At 45.7% G+C, this 20,678-nt stretch overlaps 1 protein-coding gene across 1 annotated transcript in view; it reads left to right on the top strand.

The window, feature by feature from the left end:
* COPRS (coordinator of PRMT5 and differentiation stimulator) overlaps positions 1–20,233 on the top strand; it is a 119,470-nt gene extending 99,237 nt beyond the window's left edge. The window contains exon 4 of the mRNA XM_072936899.1: positions 12,509–20,233. Within this exon, the coding sequence (XP_072793000.1) occupies positions 12,509–12,582 (74 nt within the window). The 3' untranslated portion in view covers positions 12,583–20,233. The remainder of the gene's footprint in view (positions 1–12,508) is intronic.
* The last annotated feature ends 445 nt before the right edge of the window (positions 20,234–20,678 follow it).

Below are 20,678 nucleotides of genomic sequence, written 5' to 3'. Positions count from 1 at the left end.
TGAGTCTAGGAGAGGAGATGAGAAGGCGAAAACCTCTTTGGGAAATGGTGACACTGGTGTCACAGTCTGACCACCTCAGTGCTGAAATGGAGGTTTCTCACTTTGCTATCAAAACCAGTTTGCACTTGAGCTGAGGGGGTGTCTCTGCAAAATGCCACTCTGGAATAAAATTTTTATGGCCAAATTCTAATCTCTTGGGAAAAGGCAGTGTAAGAGGGTTGCTAAACTTCTCACATGGGCCTAAATACAGGCCACTTTGCTGTGCTGAAAAAGGCCAGCTTGTATTAACCTAGTTGGAAGTAGGCAGTGTAGATGTTACAATGATGTGATGCTTAGGTTGCATTTTGCAACAGGTAGATTTCCTGGCACTGGAGCTTGACAGCCTAGTTTGTAAAAATACTGAGGCGGATTCTGCTTGCTCTTACACGTCCTTGGCCACTGTTAAAAATGAGAGGTATCACCACAGTGGCAGCTGGCCCATTCTCCTCTGATTTGTCAGGTATAAGCGCCTGTTCTCTAGTGACAAACCTCGATGATAAACCTTGTTAATAACAAGTAAGATACAGTCAAATGATGGAAGTCTTTAATAATAGAAAATACATCTGAAAGAGAGCCTGGTGGGTCACTTAGTCCATGTGTCTGCCCAACATGCTGGACAGGGAAGAGCTGCTGCTGAACCCCTCACACCGCTGCCTCCTGACCTGCAGCAGAACCACCAGCCAGGTTATTTTTGTGCTGGACAGGTAGGGATGTCTCAAGTCTTCCAGTTATCCCTATTTGTGATAAATTTTGCCAAAACATACCTACTACTGAAATAATTGGATGTTTGTCACTGTCTTTGTGATGAACGAAAATGGGTCCAGAGAGGGGTTGTCCTAGAAAAGGAAGGGTTTTAAAGCAGACCTCAGCCAAAGCCCGTGGAAATGGTGGATTTCATTGTGGTTTGGCTGAAGTCTTTCACAGGATAGCATTTGCAGCTCTGTCCTTGCTGTGCGAGGGATAGGTGCCTTCTGTGGGTTTTGATGTCAGCTGTGGTCAAGGCTGGGATTCAGGGGAGTCTTTCATCCTCGCTGGAAATGCACAAACAATGCAGGCACTGCTGGGAGGCAGAGGAGCTGCTGCTGGGGCCTCGTGCTGGGACAGAGCCTGCCTGGCTCCCCGGGAGGAGGCACGGGCAGCCCAACCTGCCCTGTTACACGGCATCTTGCCCACAGCCACTCCTTTGAAGCCAGGAAGAAATGGGACACGGCCAGCCATGGGACTGGCTTGTGGTGCCAGAACTGGCTTCCTTCTCACACCGAGTGTCAGGCACGATCACTGTGTTCCTGTGGGTCAGGGGAGAGGAACAAATCTGGAACAAATGGAGTCTTCAAGGGGTGGATGCACCAGCCTGCCACGAGGAGTTTTAGTTACAGACATCAGGAGCCCAGTGGGTCTGCGCTGTCACCTGATGGAGCAAAATATTTGAAATGCAGCAAGATTTGTCCTCACTGGGTAGGGAATATGGGAGTGGATTCATGGCATCTTGTGATTTCAATAAGTGGCAATCTGCCTGTCATTATCACATGAGAGTATTACACAGGGATTCCTCAGACTTCCCGAGCCTCTTGCTACAGCTTATGGATGACTTCCTCAGACACTGGGGTATCATCTTGCTAACTTCTTGGAGTTTATAAGTGTTCGTTGTATTTCAGTGCTAAAGCTATAATGTATTTCAGTGTGAAGTGTGTAATGTAAAATGTGTATAAAATATAACGTAAAGATACATGTGTTTCAGTGTTAAAGGTATAAAAAGTGGCTAGGCTGAAGATGTGACTCAGCTAATGAGTCAAAGAAACAGTGGGATTTTTAATTAAGTTTGCTCATTTTCTTTAAGGCTGACAATACATCTGAGAATTTGACACTTATTTATGAATGCATTCCAGATTTGCACGCTGCATATCAAACTGAGGACAAGCCTAGAGAAGGGCGGGGTAGTGTGCAAAGATACTGTATCTGACTTGCTCTCCTGCCCGAAAGTGAAATTCTTTCCATCTGAGTCCTCCTGAGGTGGTGCTTTGGCAGAAGATTGTCTTGTCCGGGCTCCTGCCCTGAGTCAGCTGAGAAGGTTTGCTTTGTTTTCATCCCCTTCTGCCTCTCCTCTGGCATCCCGTCTGCCTCTGAGGGTGGTGAGTCCCTTCTGCTATGCTCACCAGGGTGGGAAACCTGCCACCTTTCCTGCCTGCTTCTTATTTCTTCTCTCTGTTGGAGTGGGCCCTTGGGATTAAACAGGATCCCTGTCCTTTCCCAGGTATCTTTCTTTGCCACCTGGACCCACAGTGTGTTCTGACACTGCTCCTTTACTTCCAAATCCATGTGACATTCTTGGGGAGCAGAAGGATGTGGAGCTGGTCCCTGCTGGCAGCCCTCCCTGGCTCCCTGTACACGGTGCAGGTACAACAGCTGCATCTCAGGGCAAAGCTCCAGGCTGAGGTGCTGCTGATGCACAAGCAGAGAGCAAAAAGCAGGGATGGCTCTTCTCCTCAAAGCTGTGCTGAGCATGCCAGCTGCCATCAGTGGTGAGCAGTGAACACAGAAAAGGAGTCCTCAGTGGCTCCTGAAGACAAGCTGGAGTCTGAGCCCAGGAGGTGCTCGCTCTGCTGGGTGAGTAGGCAGCCTTTGGGGCTGACAATTGCTTTGATGGCCTTATCTGCTCTTTGAAGCTAAGCAGCCTCTCCCTGCCCATACACAACTGATAAGCTCCATCAGATCCTGCATATCTTCCCTGCAAAAATAAGGGGCTGAGCTGACTCAGCCAGGACAGGAGCCTGTGACTCTGAGTGTGGGTGTGCTGTGGTTTTCCCACATCCATCCCGAGTGACTGGCGTGGGCACAGGGTGGCAGGGCTGGCATCTGCCAGGAGGCTGCCCAGCACAAACAGGCTGGGCCTTGCTGATTTAAATGCCAGAAGAGGCATCATTCCCACCTCCCAGGCCCTCCCTGGCACTGAACAAAACAATGCCAGGTTGTCCATATCTCCATTCAAACTCAAACCTAGTGACCAAAAGTGGTCACTAGCTCAAGAGGATGATTCTTTAGGATGGTTCAGGTGCCATATGAGGCTTTCAGGAGTCCACAGCTGTGGTAGGGCTTTGCCCTTTAAATGTGAGGTCACTAAAACTGGCTTGGGGTAACTCAGCATTGAGCCATTGCTCATGGGGCTCCTGTGGGTGGAACATGGGGAAGTGACACAGAGCTGGAATGCAGCCAGACAGCCAAAAATACCAGGAGCAGGGCAAAATTATTTACAAAGCAACAGAATATTTTTCCTCCCTTTCCCTCACATTTTTTAACAAGCTTATTTTACCACTGAGAATTTCATCCTAAAGAAAACTGGCAAATGTCTGAGAGGCAGAGGTAAACCCCCACCACATTGTTTAATAACAATGAACTGTAAGTCCTAATGGCAGTAGATAGTGCTTTCCGACCCAAAGAACGCACATTCTACCTTGAGAGGAAAAAAAGGAGATAGAAAGAAGAGGAGATAAAGAGAAAAAAATGGTTTGTGTTCATAAATGCTTGTTTGAAGCCAAAGGATTTCATGTCAAAAGTCACTTAAATCCCTACAGTCACTGCAAGCAGTAGATAGATTTGAGCTCAAATAACTGCAAGTGTTGAAATTCAGGCTATTTTGGGTCAAGAAGCCAGTGGGGAAATGCTGTCTTTGTGTAAATTCAGTTGAAGCTAGTTTAGAGCAGACATAGAAAATTACTTGAAGCTACAAAGTCAAGTTGTCAGAAGAGTGTTTCCCTTACCAGGCTAAAATGTGGCCTAATTCAGCTCTTACAAAAAGTTCTGGAGGTGCTTCCATTGATTTCTGTGAGTGCTGAGTCACCAGTGGCTGCTGAGTCACCAGCCCTGAGCACCCATCAGGACTGCCAGAGCCCTGGTGAGAAGACAACTCTGATTCAGCTGAGAATATATCCTTATTTTTATGTACAATGTAATACCAGTTTGTGTTACTGCCTTGCCTGCAGCAGCACTGTGCAGAACAGAATTACCTGACAACTGATGAAGTGAAAGTTTCTTAAAAATACCTTCCAAAATGACAACTGCTTTTTGTCCCTAAAATATGCAGGAATTTTGCATTCCCTCCTTGGCTTCCTCTCCCACCTTCTCTGGAAACAATGGGAAAAGATAGCAAAGGAAAAAAGGCTTCTTAAAAGAACTAGAATTCAACTTATTGCCAGTTGCTTTTTAACAGCATGTAATCAGGAAATTTCAGAAACTGGTTATCTTTTTGTGAATGTCTCCTCAGTGCTGTCACAATTCAAAACAAAGGTGGATGTGCTAAGTGGTTTTTTTGGAGTCACTGGGTGCTCTGGGAGGGCAGCTTGTGCGTCCATCAGCAGCACTTGCTGCCTCTGGAGAGGCTGATGCAAGGGGCAGGGGTGCAGGTGGCAGCTGGGCGGGCTGGGGACAGGCTCACAGTCACCTCCAGTCTCTGGCCAGGAGCTCAGAACCGCAGGGCTGCTCTGGAGGAGCCGTGGTTGGTGAGAAGTGCCAAGCAAAACAAACTGTACTTGAGGTTAAAAAGCTCAAAGGGTGTTGGTATCACAACCCCCAATCTCTGCATCTGCTTCTGCTGCTCCCAAAGCATGACAGAGAGCAGCCAGCATTGGGAGGTCACGGAGATAACAGGACCCTGCTGATGCAATGCTGTGTCTGGTGAAGGAGCGCTCACCCAGCACCAAGGGGATCTGCTTTCCTTTCCTTCTGCTTGTGCCACTCCAGACAAAGTTGCTTGTCAGTCTAATGCCAACTAAAGAGTTCTAGTAATAAAAGCAATGGGCCAGGACCTGGAGCAGCCTCTGACTCCCTGTTATTGGATGTTGATGCTAGATGGATGGGTGGGAGCACGTGCTGTGACTTATCATAGGAAGAGCCTTTGCTCAGAGACCTCTCTGTCTACAGTGAAAGACAGAGTGAGGTACACAGGCAGGAGGAACCTAAAGCTGCCAATCACAAGATCAAGCAATTACTTGGGCTGACAATTATCTCAGTTTGAATTGCAAAACTGTGCCTGATCCTTACTTACAGGGGCATGAACTGCACGTGGCAGGGCTGGCCTGCAAGGGGCTGGGCCAAGCAGTAAATTCAGTCTCATTTGAAGAGATAAGAGGGGGCAGAAAAACATGTTTACAGTCTCTACTCTGGTACTTATGGGTAATTGATGGTATTTTTAGATGTTTTGGCACTTCTAGGTGTAAATAATGGGTTTTACATGAAATGCATGAAATTTGGGGCCTTTTCCAAAGGATGTCATCAGCCCAGGTGCTAACCCAGTGCCACGCACAGCTGGGAACAGGGAGCAGTTGGTAATAGCAGCTTTTGATCTGTAAGTCCTCAACTGCCCGTTTCCACCTGTAGCACTCCTGCAGCTGATCCCTGGCATGCCCCGGTGCTGGTATACACTGATCTCACCTGGAAATCGCACCCCAGTGCCTGATGTGTTTTATCTCCATTCAGCTGATGCCTATCTTGTAATCAAATTTCTCATGGCTTATCAACGCTTGACAATTAGATGCTTAAAATCCCACTTAATGCAAAACAGATTACATCCTGGGAATTAACAAAACAATCAAATGCCTTAAGGGGTAATGGAAGATTTTTTTATAGACACGTATGTGTTTATATATATATATATGTTTGTTCATACACACACATGTATCCATAGTTGTGAAATCCAGAGATGCTGATCAGTTTTCGCTAGGTGATTGGTTTTGATGATTCCTGTGCCTGTTCTATTTTTTCTTTCTGGTAGAAATTGTGTTCCGTGATGGCAGTGCCATGTGTTGCCCTTCCAGCGGTGTCAGGAGAGGCAGAGGGCTGACTCCAGCCCGAGGTTCCCGGGTGGGTCCGAGCGCTCCCCTCCATGCCCAGCCGGCAACTTTGCTCCCTCTTGTGGCATCCCGAGCCTGCTCTGTTCCCCAGCAGGGCTGGCCTCTCCCAGCGAGGTGCTCAGCCAGGGGGACACGGCTGGGCTGGCATAGGGCTGTGCACACCATGGCCAGGCCCACTCACTTTGGGAATCCCTCCCCGGGTCAGGGATGTGGGTCCGGTTCTGGTGCTGATCCCAGGACAGCCACAGCAGCGCCTCTGCCTGCTGAATTTGAATGTATCTGGTCATCTCCAGCTTTATTGCAGAGCTGATCATCTTAACCCCAGCTCTTGCAAATGCAGGAGATGTCAGGAATAGTTGCATTGTTGGTTTCTGCAGCCAGCATCCCCACGGAGCAGAGCATTTTCCTTTGATTTCCAGTCCTGCTGTTAGCAGCACTCTTGGCACTCTAACTTGCAGAGGAGGTGCACGGTTCAGCTTCATGGACCTGGCCCCTGGGACTAGAGGAGGGGGTGAAGGGACTAAAGGATCACAGTAACTGGTGAAGATTTATAAAAATTACTCAGAAATAATATCAAGAGAGGAAAAACTTATTCAGTTCACTGGTACAGTACCTTGCACATGATTGGCTGAGATGCCCAAAATTGAGAGCTGGGGACCTGCTTGGTGTCTTCACTCACTTGTGGATGCCCTGGACACCCTCATGGGGAATGGGGCCATATCCTGGGCTCAGCCATTCAGGTCTGACTTCTGTGACTCTGTGTCTCTGGGTGACTGTCCCCCTGCCCAGTGCTGTGCCCACCCAGCACACACAGACTGGAGCAGAGCCCTGGGTGTCCTGTGAGGAATGCTTGGGATGCCCAGGGTCTGTGTGTTACTGCATAAATGATGCTCTGTTGGCTGCCTGCCCTCAAAGAAGAAGAAATTCCTGCTGCTGTCTGATCATCCTTCCTATAACTGACCAAATGCAATAGTTCAGATCCTGACACACACGGTGTTGAGTCATTTAACTGGTGATTTCTGGAGGCAGCAGCACCGTGATACAGTGCACCACTCACACAGAGAGAAAAAGCCAGTTGTGTTTTAAACCATGTAAATAAATGCCAGGTATAGCAGTGCTACCTTTCTTCTAAACACACAGATATCTCTATCTGATGGACCTTTACAAAGGCCAATATGCTTAATCCCAATTTACAGAGTGGAAAATTGAGTTTTCATCCATAATCATCCAGCAGACCAAAAATAAAAATCTGGTCCCGTGAGTCCTGCCCCTGCTTGTCCTGTCCCAGTGACAAATCTCAGCTCAGTAACTTGTCCTGTCCTCCACCATGGATGAAACTGTGTGGAGCCACTGAGCCTTCATGGGTGTTCCCAAGGCTGCTGCAGGATGCAGGCTGGGCGATGGCCTGGGGGGAGGTGAGGAGTCCAGACCCATGCCTGGCCTCACCTCTGCCAGCCACAGGCACTGCTGGCACCAGCCAGCATCCCACATCTCTATGCTGCTGGAAAAAGCTCAAGTCCTGGTGTGCTCCAACTTTGTGTTGCATTTCATTTGCAGTTTTAAAGCAGCAAGTGACTCTTGGAGTCAAACAAATGCCTGACATTTGGCTGTGCCTGTGTTTTCCTGTGGCCAAGCTGACCTTTGTGAACACTAGAGTCACAGCTATGACAGGCAGCTCTCTTGAGCTGCCTGGGAGCTGGGGAGGTTTTGTAATTGCTGGAAAAGCCAAAAAGTGCCTATCATCAGACCCTGATTTTTCTGTAGCAACCAACTCTCCTCCTTGATTTCTCTTCTCTTCACCTTTTCCCTCCATGTAACTCACAGCTGATCCTTGTTTGATGCAGATGCAATCAGCAAGAACGATGAGCAGTTGCAGAATTCAGACCAACTCTATGAAATCACTCAAAAATGTGCTTAACTTCAGTAAAACTGTTACTGTGCTTAGTCTTAAACGTGTACTTTAGTCTTTTGCTAGTCCTTGGCCCTCTCATAGTCTCACCTGGGTCACTGATTACCTGAGGAATGGCAGGATGAGGAAAAGGCTCTTGTTGGGATATGTGTGAAAGTGTTTTTCTAAGCCCACAGTCTGTGTTTGCTCTGATGGCAGATGAGTGCAATTTTGTTGTCCAGTGAAGGAACAGAGCATGAAATCCCCTCTGGAAGTCCTCTTAGATATGCCTGTAAAACGCTGAGGATGAGGAAGTGCCTGTGCTTGGCTGCTGCGTGTTGTGCTGTCCTCATCACTCCCAGCTGCTCACCAGTCTCCTGTTGGCTGATTCTCTACTTGTTCTGATCTTTACCAAGCATCCACCTCGCTCAAATGTTAATAAAAACAAAATAAAAAAGCAACCCCCAAAACCCAAAGATAGCATCATAAACTTATGAAACAGGTTTTTAAATTTAAACCTTCAGTTGTGATTTGCTGTCTTTGCTTCAGGGTGTCCTTGACATATTTACACTTTGCCTTGAAACCATGAGCATTAGGCATCATGTTCTTTTCCAGTGGATACAGGATGCTCCTAAGAGCTGGCTTGAGGAATGAAAAGAAATTATGTGTTCCATTACTGCTATGTAGTGGTGTCTTATAGAAACTGTGGTTAAGGTCTGATTTGCTAAGTGACTGTGAGACACATAATTTAAGATGTTTTGAAGCTGAATTGACAATGCTCTCATCAGCTGTGTATCCTTTGTATCCTGCCTGTTCCTTGCTGTATTCTGTACACCACCCAGCACTCTGCAGTGAAGTTCTCAGCACCTGCTGAAGGCAAATAATGATAATTAGTTCTAATAGCTGTCCTGTTTCACACCTTTTCTAGCTTGCCAACGTAGATCACTAGGAGATGTCACCAAAGCAAATAATCACCATCGTGCCAAATGGCTTATCATGATTTCAGTGCATAGCACGAGGCTTTGCCTGCATGATCCATGACAGAAGTGCTGAGGTCCTGCAGCCTTGCCTGCCCAGTATTATCTGTTCCCAAATTATGATTTGCACTGAATCTGAGTCTTGCTTGTGCTCAGGGCTCTGACATACAGCTGAGTTACCACATTGTAACAGGTTCATGCATGTCGGGTTCTTCACCACAATTGCCTTGTTCACTCTCTTGCTCAGCTAGTGCAGCTATCCCCGGTTTTTTGTGGCTGGGGAAACTACCTTGGTTTACTTTGTATTTGCCAAGGGGGCAGAGAAAGCAAAAAGGTAATTATTACAGAGTAACTGATACCTGTTACCTTCTGATATTATTCCTCTTCGTAAAGTTACTTTGTGTGCTGGGGTCATGCTCATGACTTAGGGTATGAACTTGGTACCAAGCAGGCAAACGCTTTCATGGATCTCCTCCTTACCTTCAAACCATAAGGAACTGTCTCCATTGGATGTGTGTAATAGATGTGCCTGGGGCTGTTCAAGCTAGGGCAAGATATCACAGGCAGAAAAGAATCAACACAGGAATATTAACAATGTGTTATTTTGCTGGTGCAGTTTTCCCATATGATTACAAGTGATGAGTGCTCTGTGGGAGTGAGGGAAAGGAAGATCAGCCCTGTACCAATAGGCTGTGCTTGGCTGTTCACAGCCACACACTCTCTTTACTGTTAGCTCATTTGTTTGCTCTTATGCCTCTCCATTCTGTCCTGAAGGCTAACCACATATCGTATATATTTAAAAGAACAGTAGCATACAACTGGTATAGATCTTAGGGTTCCTTTCCCAAAACATGATATTCCTGCTGAGAATATGAAGATAAAGGCTTTAATCCTTGGGAACAAAAGGGCGTGAGTAATTCCATTTCACTGCATGACCTGGAATCTCCACCCATATAAATACATCAAAGAGTAGGTATGATTTCACTCTCTGACACCCATGCATTGAGGTTCTTACCCTGGGAAGCAAGGAACTCCTGTAGCTGGGCTGAACAGTGCCCATGAGGCTGGGTAACAGGGATATTTGCAGCATTCTTTGATCTTCCTACTGGACCACAATTATTCACATCTCCCCAGTGTTGCTGAAAAGTTATCCAAGCACTCAAAGCAATTATTTTTAAATGTATGTGTGTTTTGGGCCAAGTCCATGAATCCTGACTCATGACTGACTCAGCCCTTACTTAAGCAAAACTCCACTTGATTTCATTACAACTGGGGGCAGGACTCTGTGATTCCTGCCCTTGCCAACGGGAGCTGCAAGAGCCCAGCCCCAGCTCTCGGAGCCTTCTGCAGCTCCCAGCACATGCCAGTGCTCTGGAGCCTCCTGCACCTCTCTGAATCTTGCAGGCAGCAGTGCTGTCTACCTAAAGACCCATCCTACTTGCCTGCCCTGCTCAAGCCTCCACATGGGTGATGGACAACCATGCTGGTGCTGTGTTGGCTGATAATGCTTAGAGCTAAACCTGCCAATGGGCCACAGGAAATTCTGTGACCCACATTAATCAGGAGCTCAGACTAGATGGTTGTGATAGCCTGACCATCTGTCTGAAAACTGTTGAGCTGCAGATTGGCTGTAACTCACTACAGTATTTTAATTTTGTTATAAATTCGTTTCTAACACGCTCAGCTCACCATTGCATGCTAGAGGCCAGGATGGTTCGGGTAAAGAGAGAAATCAGGTGATATGAGCACTGGGAAGAGTAATCTAAAATACCCAGGCAGGTCTGCATGGCAGAAGGGTAGCTGGTGCTAATGAACTGGGCAGGATCTGAGCTCCTCTTTGTGCCCTGTGTCCAGCACTCCTGGCTGCAGGAGGGAACAGCGCTGCTCCTGCCCTGGCTCCCTACACTCACGACTGCAGGAGTCAGCTCAGGTCTCGCCAGCCTTATTAGCTCTGGCCGGGTGCCGGCAATTCCTATTCAAGCTGGCTCTGTGCAACGTGCCTGGCTGTCTGTGCCGTGCACATCCCGGCATGGGAGTGGTGTCCCAGTGTCAGGAATGTGGGACAGAGACGCTCTGGCTGCCTGCTGAGAGCAGCACGGTCACATTCACACAAAGGAAGAGGCTCTGCTGAAGCGAGCTGTCCTGCCTGGAGGCAGCCCAAGTGTCTCTGTCCTGGCATGGATAAGCCAGAAATCACCCAAGGGAGATTGAGAGTGAGAAAATAATAATAAACTGTCTTGAAGTGTCCCTGCTGTCCAGCAGTCCCAGGAGAGCTTATTAAAACCCAACCATTTTCTGCTTAGCAAGGGTGACTGCCAGTTTGTGGCTAAAGCAACCAAACAACTTCAATGGAAACGTTACTTATGTGTGTCATTTAAGATAAAGCCCCTGTGTTTTGCATGGCTGCACCTTGACAAATGGCCTGATTGGTTTTATTCCTAACTACAGCTAGAAATAACAGAGCTGCTGTGCATATTCCCATCATTTGTGTTATTTAGGTTTTTGGCCTCAGAAGACAAAGCATTTGCAGGATTGGACTCAGTGTTTGGCCTGTCAGCTGTTGCTGCACCCTTTGGTGCCTTAGACTATTTCTTTCATCAAAGTAAACAGGTTTGATCTCCAGTTTGAGTAATCTACTGTTGTCTTTTGTAATGCTGCATTAGCAGGCTTGAAAGATACATTTTCTGCCAACATAAACACTTTCTTGACTAACAGAAATGAGTCCTTGCTTGCATTAGTTTGCTGCAAACTTTACAAAGGCTATGAAATAATTCTAAGTAGATGTCCTCTGAATCTACTTTAGACTACTGCAAGGCTCCCACAATAATGACTAAATGAGGGTCTCCTATCAGCAGACAAAGGTTTATTCCTTTTTTCCCACTCCTTTTTCTTTCTTATTTTGTCTCTGTCTTCTTTTAAAAAGAGAAGAGCTGGAAGCTCTCTGGCCCAATGATATTCTTGATTGCTCTGTCTCCCCATCGCACCCCAGACTTCCTGGGAGGACACATAAAAAGTGACTTGCCCTGTTCTGCACAGCACTTCACCTGTGTGATATTTGCAAAGGAATTTTGTCTCAGGTATTCTTGAGAGGTCAGTGAGTTGCACAACAGAATTTAGTCATTTGTCCCTGGCCATTTCTGACTGAAATGTAAGTCTCACTTTTACTGCCACAGTTCCTGCTTTGCTGTATAGACTTGGGATCAAAACCCCACTGCAGTCAGAAATTCTTTGAGGCTATCTGGGGCCCAAACAGCAACTGTATCAAATAGAGACAACTCTTTGAGGAAATGTAAATTTCAGCACATTCACATTGAATATGGTTTTGGCTCTGTAGTTGTGAAAAAATACAGAAATTACCAGTAGAGTTACCACGATCTAAGTCAAGACTTAGGGAAAACTAGTGAGTAAGGAAATTCTTCAACATTTGTTCTTTCGTTTTCACATTCTTATGACTTGGATTCAAATATCTGCCCCACACTGAAGACCCTGGAAACAAGATCTTCAGGTCTTTCCTAGTTGTAATGAGAACACACCCAGAGTACATGAAGAGAATTAAAGGAAGGAGATTTATGAAACCTCTTAAAAGAGCAAGCTTCTTAATTTTCCTTTAGAATTCAAGTGAGCCATCAGACAATATATTTAAAGACTGAAGCAGCTGAGCCCCAGCAGAGTGCGTGGCTGGCTTGGTTTGCTCAGGCTTATCTAAATTCAGTTCTGTAAAAGTGTGAATTATTGACTCTTTTCTTTTCTCTGCTTTACAGTCCTCAGGTACCTGGAGGGCATCCCAGAAAAACAGGAGGGTGAGCCAGCCTGCTCAGACATTGATGCTTTCTGAATCTCGCTGGCTAAGCCCAAGTTTGAATATTTAACGGTCTTCAAAATCCCCATGTAACACCCACTGCCCCAAGAGGAAAACCAGCTAAGCAGCAGCTTCCCTGGAAAGCCAGACCATGGCCGGGGAGCAGCAGCAGAACCAGGAGTGGCTGCAAGGACATACCTTGATCCAGAAGCTGGGCTTTGATTGTGTGGGTGAGATTCACAGTGTGTATGGAGAGAACCAAGGCTGACAGTGCAGTGGGAGTGAATAATGCAGAGGCCTTTGCTCGTCCTGCTGCACAGGAATGATTCCCACATCCTCCAGGCAACGCGGAGTGAATCAGTTTTGAGGAGCCTCTGCAGCACTACTGCGGCAAAGCAGGAAAAATATTGCAAAGTAGAAAAGACTTTTGGTCAAATGCTTTTTCTCTGCTTGGTCATCTGGCTACTTCATGCCTGAAATTGTGTTTTGTTTGTGCAGCTGTTGGAGTCAAATTGCACCTATTTATGGGTTCCCTGGGCAGACACCTCTTTCCCTCAGCCACAGCACCTCCACTGACTCCAGCAGGATCCAGCCAGGCTGTGCTGTGCCTGCCAGTCCTCACTCCTGCCCATCCACAGGCCTGGCATTGGCACAAAGCTGAGTTTGGCCTCACACTGGACTTGCGGTGCTTTTCACAGGGTCCTCACACCGTTTGCTTCTTTGTGCAGGACAGGGCTTAACACCCTCCATTGTCAAATCTTGAATTAAAAAGCAGTGTCTTAGTGGGTTTAGACAGGATTAAGCAGCACAAACCTCTTACACACAGAGCTTACACTAAGTAAGCTTTTCTGAGTTACCAACGTGTGATGTATCTGTAGCTCTCCTATCACTATCCCTCTCAGCTGGGTTGTTTCAGAGGGGATAATGGAAACTGAGTTTATTGACTTCCCTTAGGACTTGGGTGTTTGGTGCCTTTCTGGTCTCCTGGTGCTCCAGCCAGAATTTCTAAAAATAGCTGCCAAAGCCAGACCTGGTATGGGCAGACGTAATTTCAATTGGCTCAGCAGATTTGTGCCAAACTAGAAACTACAGCAACTGCAAATCTGAAGGCAGGCTGTGCTGGGAAAAAACAGGGGACTGTGGCTAATCCTAGCCCTGTGACTGACCTGCTGTGGGACTTTATCTGCAACTCTGCTATCTCCTCAAACCTATATTTCCATATTTAGATGACATGACCTCTGGATAAGAGTTCCTTTATTATTCTTTCATGCAGAAGTTAATATAAGGGGTTACAGTCATGCAACACTTAAATAATTGACCCATAATACCCCTTCTATTGCACAATTCAATGTGTGAAAAGTTTTTCTGTCCCATGAAAAGGCAACCTGGAGAAGAGGGGAAAGCAATTCTATCTTTTTTCTTGCTCTTCCTCATAGATTCCCATTTGGAAGATATTTATTAGGTGGGGAAAAGTACAGTTACGATGCTGCATGGCTCAGCAAAGCACCTTCTTTTTCCTACAGACACAGGGTTCTCATTACATCTTTAAAGAATCACAACAAAGAAAAGGAGCTGACACAATGAATTTTGATCTGGAAAATGAAATCCGACATAACCAGTAGTTACATTTTTCTTATTCCCTGGTAGTTTGCCTAAAGGCATCTTTTAAATAATTCCTGCTTTTCACCTCCTGAGAAATAATCTATTTGCTTCTGAATTAATTAGGCAGCATCATAAAAACCCTTTAGAGACTTTGCAAGCTGCTGATCTAACTCTTAACATGTATAATGGGCCTGATCCTTAGGCCAGACAGTGGGAATTCTGCTTTTAATTTTGATGGGAACAGGAGCAGGCATTTTATGTGTGATGCTACTGAAAAAACAGGATTCCCAGTAAATAGTACTGGGTGTTGTTTTTATGACAGCTTTACTGGTATCTGTCTCTATGTCTGGTATTTGTCTCTCTAACATCTTGAGTCTCACAGTGATGAGAGAGAGTAGGTCCTTTCTGATTTCATCTTCCCTTGGACAATCAGTGCCAGAATTTCTGTTGTGTGCTGCCCTGATGAGCAGGGTAGTTAAGTCCTGTCTCTCCACTTGGAATGTCCAGAGTGTGATTGATCTGCCCGAGCTGGGCCATTGTGCAAGGCCAGGGAAATCAGTGGAGCTCTCACATGCAGAACTGATCATCTCAAGCTTGGCTTTGAGATGTCAGCTACTCCAATACTCACCATCTTAAACCAGCATCAGTCAACTAATTCCGTAGCAATAACATAGTTTCCTGTTAATCTGAAAGATGAAAATAACCAAAAGAATTTTGATCTCATGAATTTTTTTTTCTTACATAAAATACCACCCATATGTAGTTTTACTGGGCAAATTTAATATATTTGTACCAGGTTTTTTACAGGGTGATGTCAAAGCTTTTATTTGACAAAGTAAGAGATTCAGGTAAGTTTCAGGCTCATGAGTTTTTCATGATGTTGGGCTTTATGGCCCGGATGGTCTCTCTCTGTTCTACGTTCCTTTGTTCTTACATTCCTGACTTTGCCTGTTGCCAGTGGCAATATCACCAACACAAGTCAGGACAAGGATTAGATCAAAAGATGCACGAGGAACCAAAGATGGCTCTGAGTGCGATTTGGAGTTCAGATTAGGAGATCTAAACACCTGTATGTCTTTCAGGTGTAGGTTTGTGTACTGCTAGCATTCTGCTGAGGGGTTTGCTCACACAGCCCCAGGAACATTTGTGGTCAGCAGGACATGGTGACTTCTCCCATGGCACTGCACTGTTCTGCTGAGTGCCACAGGCTAGAGAAGCACAGATTTCCAATATAGAGCAGAGAAAAACTCATTTCAGGAATCACCATTTCAAACCTCATTATTCTGCAGGGGTTTCTGCTAGCTTTTAGAAATGCCAAAATGGTGTCCATACTAACATTGTTGTTGTTTAAAACTCAAAAGCAAATTCTTTCCTAAACTCAGGACCTGTTACTCTCCTCTTTCTGTTTCCTGACTTTTGAGTGCACCTGTGACTTTCCCTGTTCCTTCACCAGATAAACACCCAGGCTTGGCTTTGCCTAGAGGCTGGGCTGCCCTGACAGTGCTGCTCTGGGGAGTAAAACAAGCGAAGGATTTTACACAAGAAAGCCCAGATTGTCAGTGAGAGCAGGAAAGTTGATCTAGCTTTATATCAGTCCCATTATCCTCAGTTCTCCCTTGCAAAATAGTCAATTTGGTGCTTACCCTGTAAAAGTTTTGGGTGTTTAGAAGGTTGGTGGAGAACCCAGTAATCTGGGAGGTATGGGCTCAGGAGCCAACTCCTAAACCAAACCAACTCATCTCATTTTTTTTTTTTTTTAACAGATCTGCTCATATACATTTTATATGCTGGAGCTTTGCAGAGAACAAATATTTTTTCTAAAAGGGAGAGGTCAGTTATTTGTGTTCCTGGAATCAACTTGGTCTTCCATGTCAGTCTGCCCTGGGAGTTTTTTGAGTCAGTGTGTTCTCCCTGCTCTGTATCAAGCCTGAATTTCTAGTTAGGGAAAAACATTGTTGTGGGCTAAGTCCAAAGAATTACAGCTTTATTTACAGTTTAGTTGCCACCTACAGCAATGTAGCTCATCACTAGAATGCCTTGGGCATGTTTCCACTTTATAACTTAGTGAGGCTGTTTACAATATCAACAGAAGAAAGTTCTGCCATAGTTCTACCCTGCAGACCAGTGTAGAACTATGGCCTCAGTTAAATCAGTGACAAAACTCCCATGGACTTCACTGGGCCAACATTTCCCTTAGCACTGCATGTGAGGAGCACATATTTTATTGTGACTTCGATGTCTCCTCATTCAGGTGCTTTTCTCAAAGCATATTCAGACCAGGGGCAGCCTCATAGGCCCTGGCAGTACTTGGGTACATGTTCTGTACTGGTAAATTGCTGGGTGGTTTGTAATGGCACATCCATCCTGTCTTCAGAACCCTACTCTTTCTCTCTGGATCTTGGAAATTCTTTTGCTTCCTTTTCTATAGAAGCTGTAGATCTGCATCCAGATAACATAGGGAGGAGAAAGGGGAAGGGATGGTTTTGGACTTTCCATGGCTCCCACAAGGATCAGGAGCTGAATTCATGGGTTGGGCAGACACATCAGTGAGAATTCCCCAGACTAACAGTTTATCCAGTTCATAGAAGAAATGGATTCATCCTTCTGTTCCCTGCCCACAACCTTCTTTGCCTTCCACTCAGTTAACTGAAATTGTGAAATTCTGGGCAGATTTTATGTACATACACCTACTCAGCCTACTCTGTAAAGAGACACACGTAGGTACACATAAACATCCTGCACAACCATGCACTGCATGTGGTGTACAGGTTTGGTAATATTATTCCTAGCAATTAATATGCCTGTTTCTGAGTTTGTATGGATTCCTGTTTAATCTCCAGAAAGATAATTTCTTTCTATATCCTGAGTGGCAGTGATATGTAAAGGCCAAACTGCACTGCACAGTGCCCTTTGGGAAGAGACTCCTGCTTAAAAGCTTTCCAGATCTTGCCTGCCACAGAAGATTATATTTGGAAGGATGGGAAGGCAACACGAGAGGCACATGGAGCAAAAGCTGTGAGCATCAGCAGTTTACTACAAGTAAACAGTTTCACTTCTCGAGCTGTTGTGTTTGTCAGTCTAGTAAACAGGATCTGACTGCAGTGAGATAACAAAGCTGTAGGCCTAAACCTGTCCTCCTCCTCTGCAGTTTGAATTATATACTGCCCACACACCTGTCAGCCACCCTGTTTCTTCCCTCTGTGATCCAACATTGCAATATTTAAGTCCACCATTGTAGAATTTAATTCCAGGATTGCAATGCACCTGCAGAATTCTTGGTTTCACTGGAAGCAAAAAATCACCAACCTGGCTTCCTACTCTTACAGGAATTTACAAAAGAAGGACCTAATTAACTGACTGGGATCATGCAGCATTCCAAATCACTCCCAAACTGTCCTCTTCTGTTTGGAAAATAGGATATTGCTGTCCATTTTTTGTCCAGGTCACCAAGAGGCAGTGCTGGGAGCTGTCTTTGCTGCCCTGCTCAGAGAAACCTGTCGTACGGCCTTGTCTGATAGCATCTGCTTTCCCTGAATAATTGTGGACATTCCCCTCTCCACTCATCCATCCAAGCACCTTGGAGTCATATTTTGCCATACTAGAGCAAATGGAGTCATGCTCAGGGAATGATCTTCCCATTCAAGGTGAATCTTGATACCTGATGTATGAGAAGACCAGGCACATGTTAAAAATTCCTTGCTAATTTGGGTTGCCAGTTCATCAAAAACATCCTCCCAAACACGCACAGGATGTATTAAGTTATGGTATAGTAAGTGATCAGCTTGTCACACTGACATTTCTGCTCCTTGCCAGAAAGTCCTGCACTTCATTATCTCTCTCAAGAAATCAGATCTCTGCGTGTCACCCTGCAATAAATTTGTGTAACTGGAAACCTCTCCCCAGGCATACAAAGATCTGAGGACAAGTGGGCATTGCTGTTCTCTGAAGACTGGAGTATAAATATACCCTGCACTGACTAACATCTCTCGTCTGGGACAGGTCCAGCACAGCCTTAGCATCCCCTGAGTCTTCATCCAGTGGCACTTTGGCATAGGAACGTGACATGTTGTGAGGTGGGGCATATCTTTTGGGGCTACCAAACGAGGGGGTTCGATTGTGTCTAAGTTACTCCATGGTGTTACATTCCCACTTCCTGTTCTACTTAGAAAATCCTGGAAGTGCTGCCTGTCCTGCTGCAGGGGAGGTTGGCAGGGTGGCCCTGGCAGTGTCAGGACATGCTGTCACCTTGGTGACTTAAAGACCAGTAGGAACAACACTTGTAAATGAAATTTCCTCTGTGTGATGATCCTGTGAGGTTGTAGTTGGCCATAAAATCTGGAATCTCCAAGCTGCTGACCCTGTACATGATCTCGAACCACTTTTGTGACTCAATCTCTGCTTCAGATTCCTTTTCTGAGAGCTGGGGGTGCCTGCTGAATGTGTCAGTGGAGCTCAGGGCAGCACAGGAGCTCAGTCCTCCCCTGTGGCTCCTCAGTGTGAGGAGTGAAGAGCGATGTTACACCACATGGTCTGGGAGCCACTTCAGCAGGGCTGCAAAGGAGCATCCAGACTGATCTCTGCTGATATTATCAGGAGTCAATGATTTCTTGCTGATGATGAAACTCGTAGTAAGGACTCTCGTGGTGTAATAATTTTCCAGATTAGCTTGCAAATGCAATGCAGCATGTAAGAGTTTGCCAGGCGCTCCTTAACTTCCTTGTGAAGGTTATTTTTGGGATACTTTCTCAATTTGAACATTACTTATAGGTATTCTTAAGGAATATCAGTATAAATAGTCTACTATGTTTTGCAGTGTTCATGCCAGTCCATATTCTGTATTACCTTATTCCATACCAAGCCATTAGCCCACACAATTGCCTATTATTTGCAATCTTGGCTCATTAGGATGGAGCAGGTTGTTGTCTTTACCTCGGGGGCTCTCTTCTGGGTTGATGCATTGGTATGTGGACAGCCCTGTCAGTGTGCTCCCCTGTTCTCAGCGGGTGCCATGGCACGTCCCACACTGTGGTGCTGTGATTTATGGTCCCCACTGTGTGCAGGCGGCCAGCCCAGCGCACGTCCTGCTCCTGGCACAGCCATCCAGGGAGTGTCTTGGGAAAAACCTGCAGATGGAGCATGGGGGCAGGACTGGGGGAGGTTTCTGAGGAGACCTTCCATGGCTGTTTCTCTCCCTAAGTCTTCTTAGTGCAGACAGGACCTCAAGGAGAAGTTTGTTCATCTCCTCAGAGGAAGAGCCTGTCTCTTCAGTAACTCAGATACTGCAATGGGCTGAGGAGGTCATAGAGATCTGTGAGGATGTCCTGGATAACTTTCCCTTCAGAGAGCAGTCAATACAACACATAGAGAGTGGAGAGAGCTTGTTTCACCCCAGCAGCAGGTAGGGGCTTGTGGTACCAGCCTGCTGCTTTAAGGCTCAGTTTGTCACCCAGGGGCCTTGGAGAGACCCAAGGGGTGAAAACAACTTCATCTAGCAGTCCCATGCAGGGTTTGTGTCAGAGACATCCCAAAGGTAAAGCTGAGTCCTGGGCATGTGATGGTGACACAAAGTGGGACTCGTTCAGGAGCACCTGCAGGGCAGGGATCTGCAGGGCAGCTTCTGTCCCTCATCTTCTGCCTGTTTGAGAAACCTACACATAGAAACCTGCTCAGCACTAAGAACAAATCATTTCCATGCAGGGACAGCTTGGAGATTTATTAGTGGCATTTATTAGTGGATGTTATATATTGCTAGGAAAATGATTTGTGGAGACAGAGTGCTGATAAAGAAGTGTTTCTGGGAAAAGGAGCAGGCACTGGGCATTATTGTGGTGGACTGGAGCAGGTATGGAGCTTGGCCACCTGTGGGAGAAGGTAGAAATACCAAAGCAGCCCTTTTCCTTTTACTGTCCAGAAACTTGGTGCCAAAATGTTGCCTGTTCCTCTCCAATGATAAAGGGAGAAGTTAAATAATTAATAATAATCTGAGTCTCAGTGTGACTAAGAAATAATTTTCTGTTAGATATTATGTAAATTTGAAGTATTTTTTTTTACTGTTCATGCATAATAAAATAACTATGGTGATTAATTTTTCACCCTCAGAGTTTAATTAAGATCATTCAGGAGCTTTGGACTCATACACCAGGCTATAAATCACAGTCCAAGCCACTGAAATATATGCCTAGCTTTCAGATTAGATAACAATGTTTTGGGGAGGAAATCTTGCTGACAGATAGTCACCTGAGTTGTCCAAATCAGGAGGCCATTTGCTCCTCTTGAGTACTGAAATGATACATACTGGTTATTAATATATGCAATTCAATGTGTGCTTTTCTAGGTTTAATTTTAGGGATGGACTCATTCCATCATCTGTATTCCTGCACAACTCATTGTGGAATAAATAGAATGTTGTTCTGTGTTACCCTAATCTGCTTTTAAAGCCAGTGCAACTGAACTCTCCAAGGGAGTAAAGTGGGTAGTATCAAGTCACATTTTATTCCAGGATAAATGTGTCCAGGTGTGGTGTTTTGTGG

The sequence above is a fragment of the Taeniopygia guttata genome, chromosome 18, assembly GCF_048771995.1.
Source record: "Taeniopygia guttata chromosome 18, bTaeGut7.mat, whole genome shotgun sequence".
NCBI classification, from domain to species: domain Eukaryota; kingdom Metazoa; phylum Chordata; class Aves; order Passeriformes; family Estrildidae; genus Taeniopygia; species Taeniopygia guttata.
Note: the sequence above shows the minus strand (reverse complement) of the source record. Positions and strands in the feature narration are given on the sequence as shown.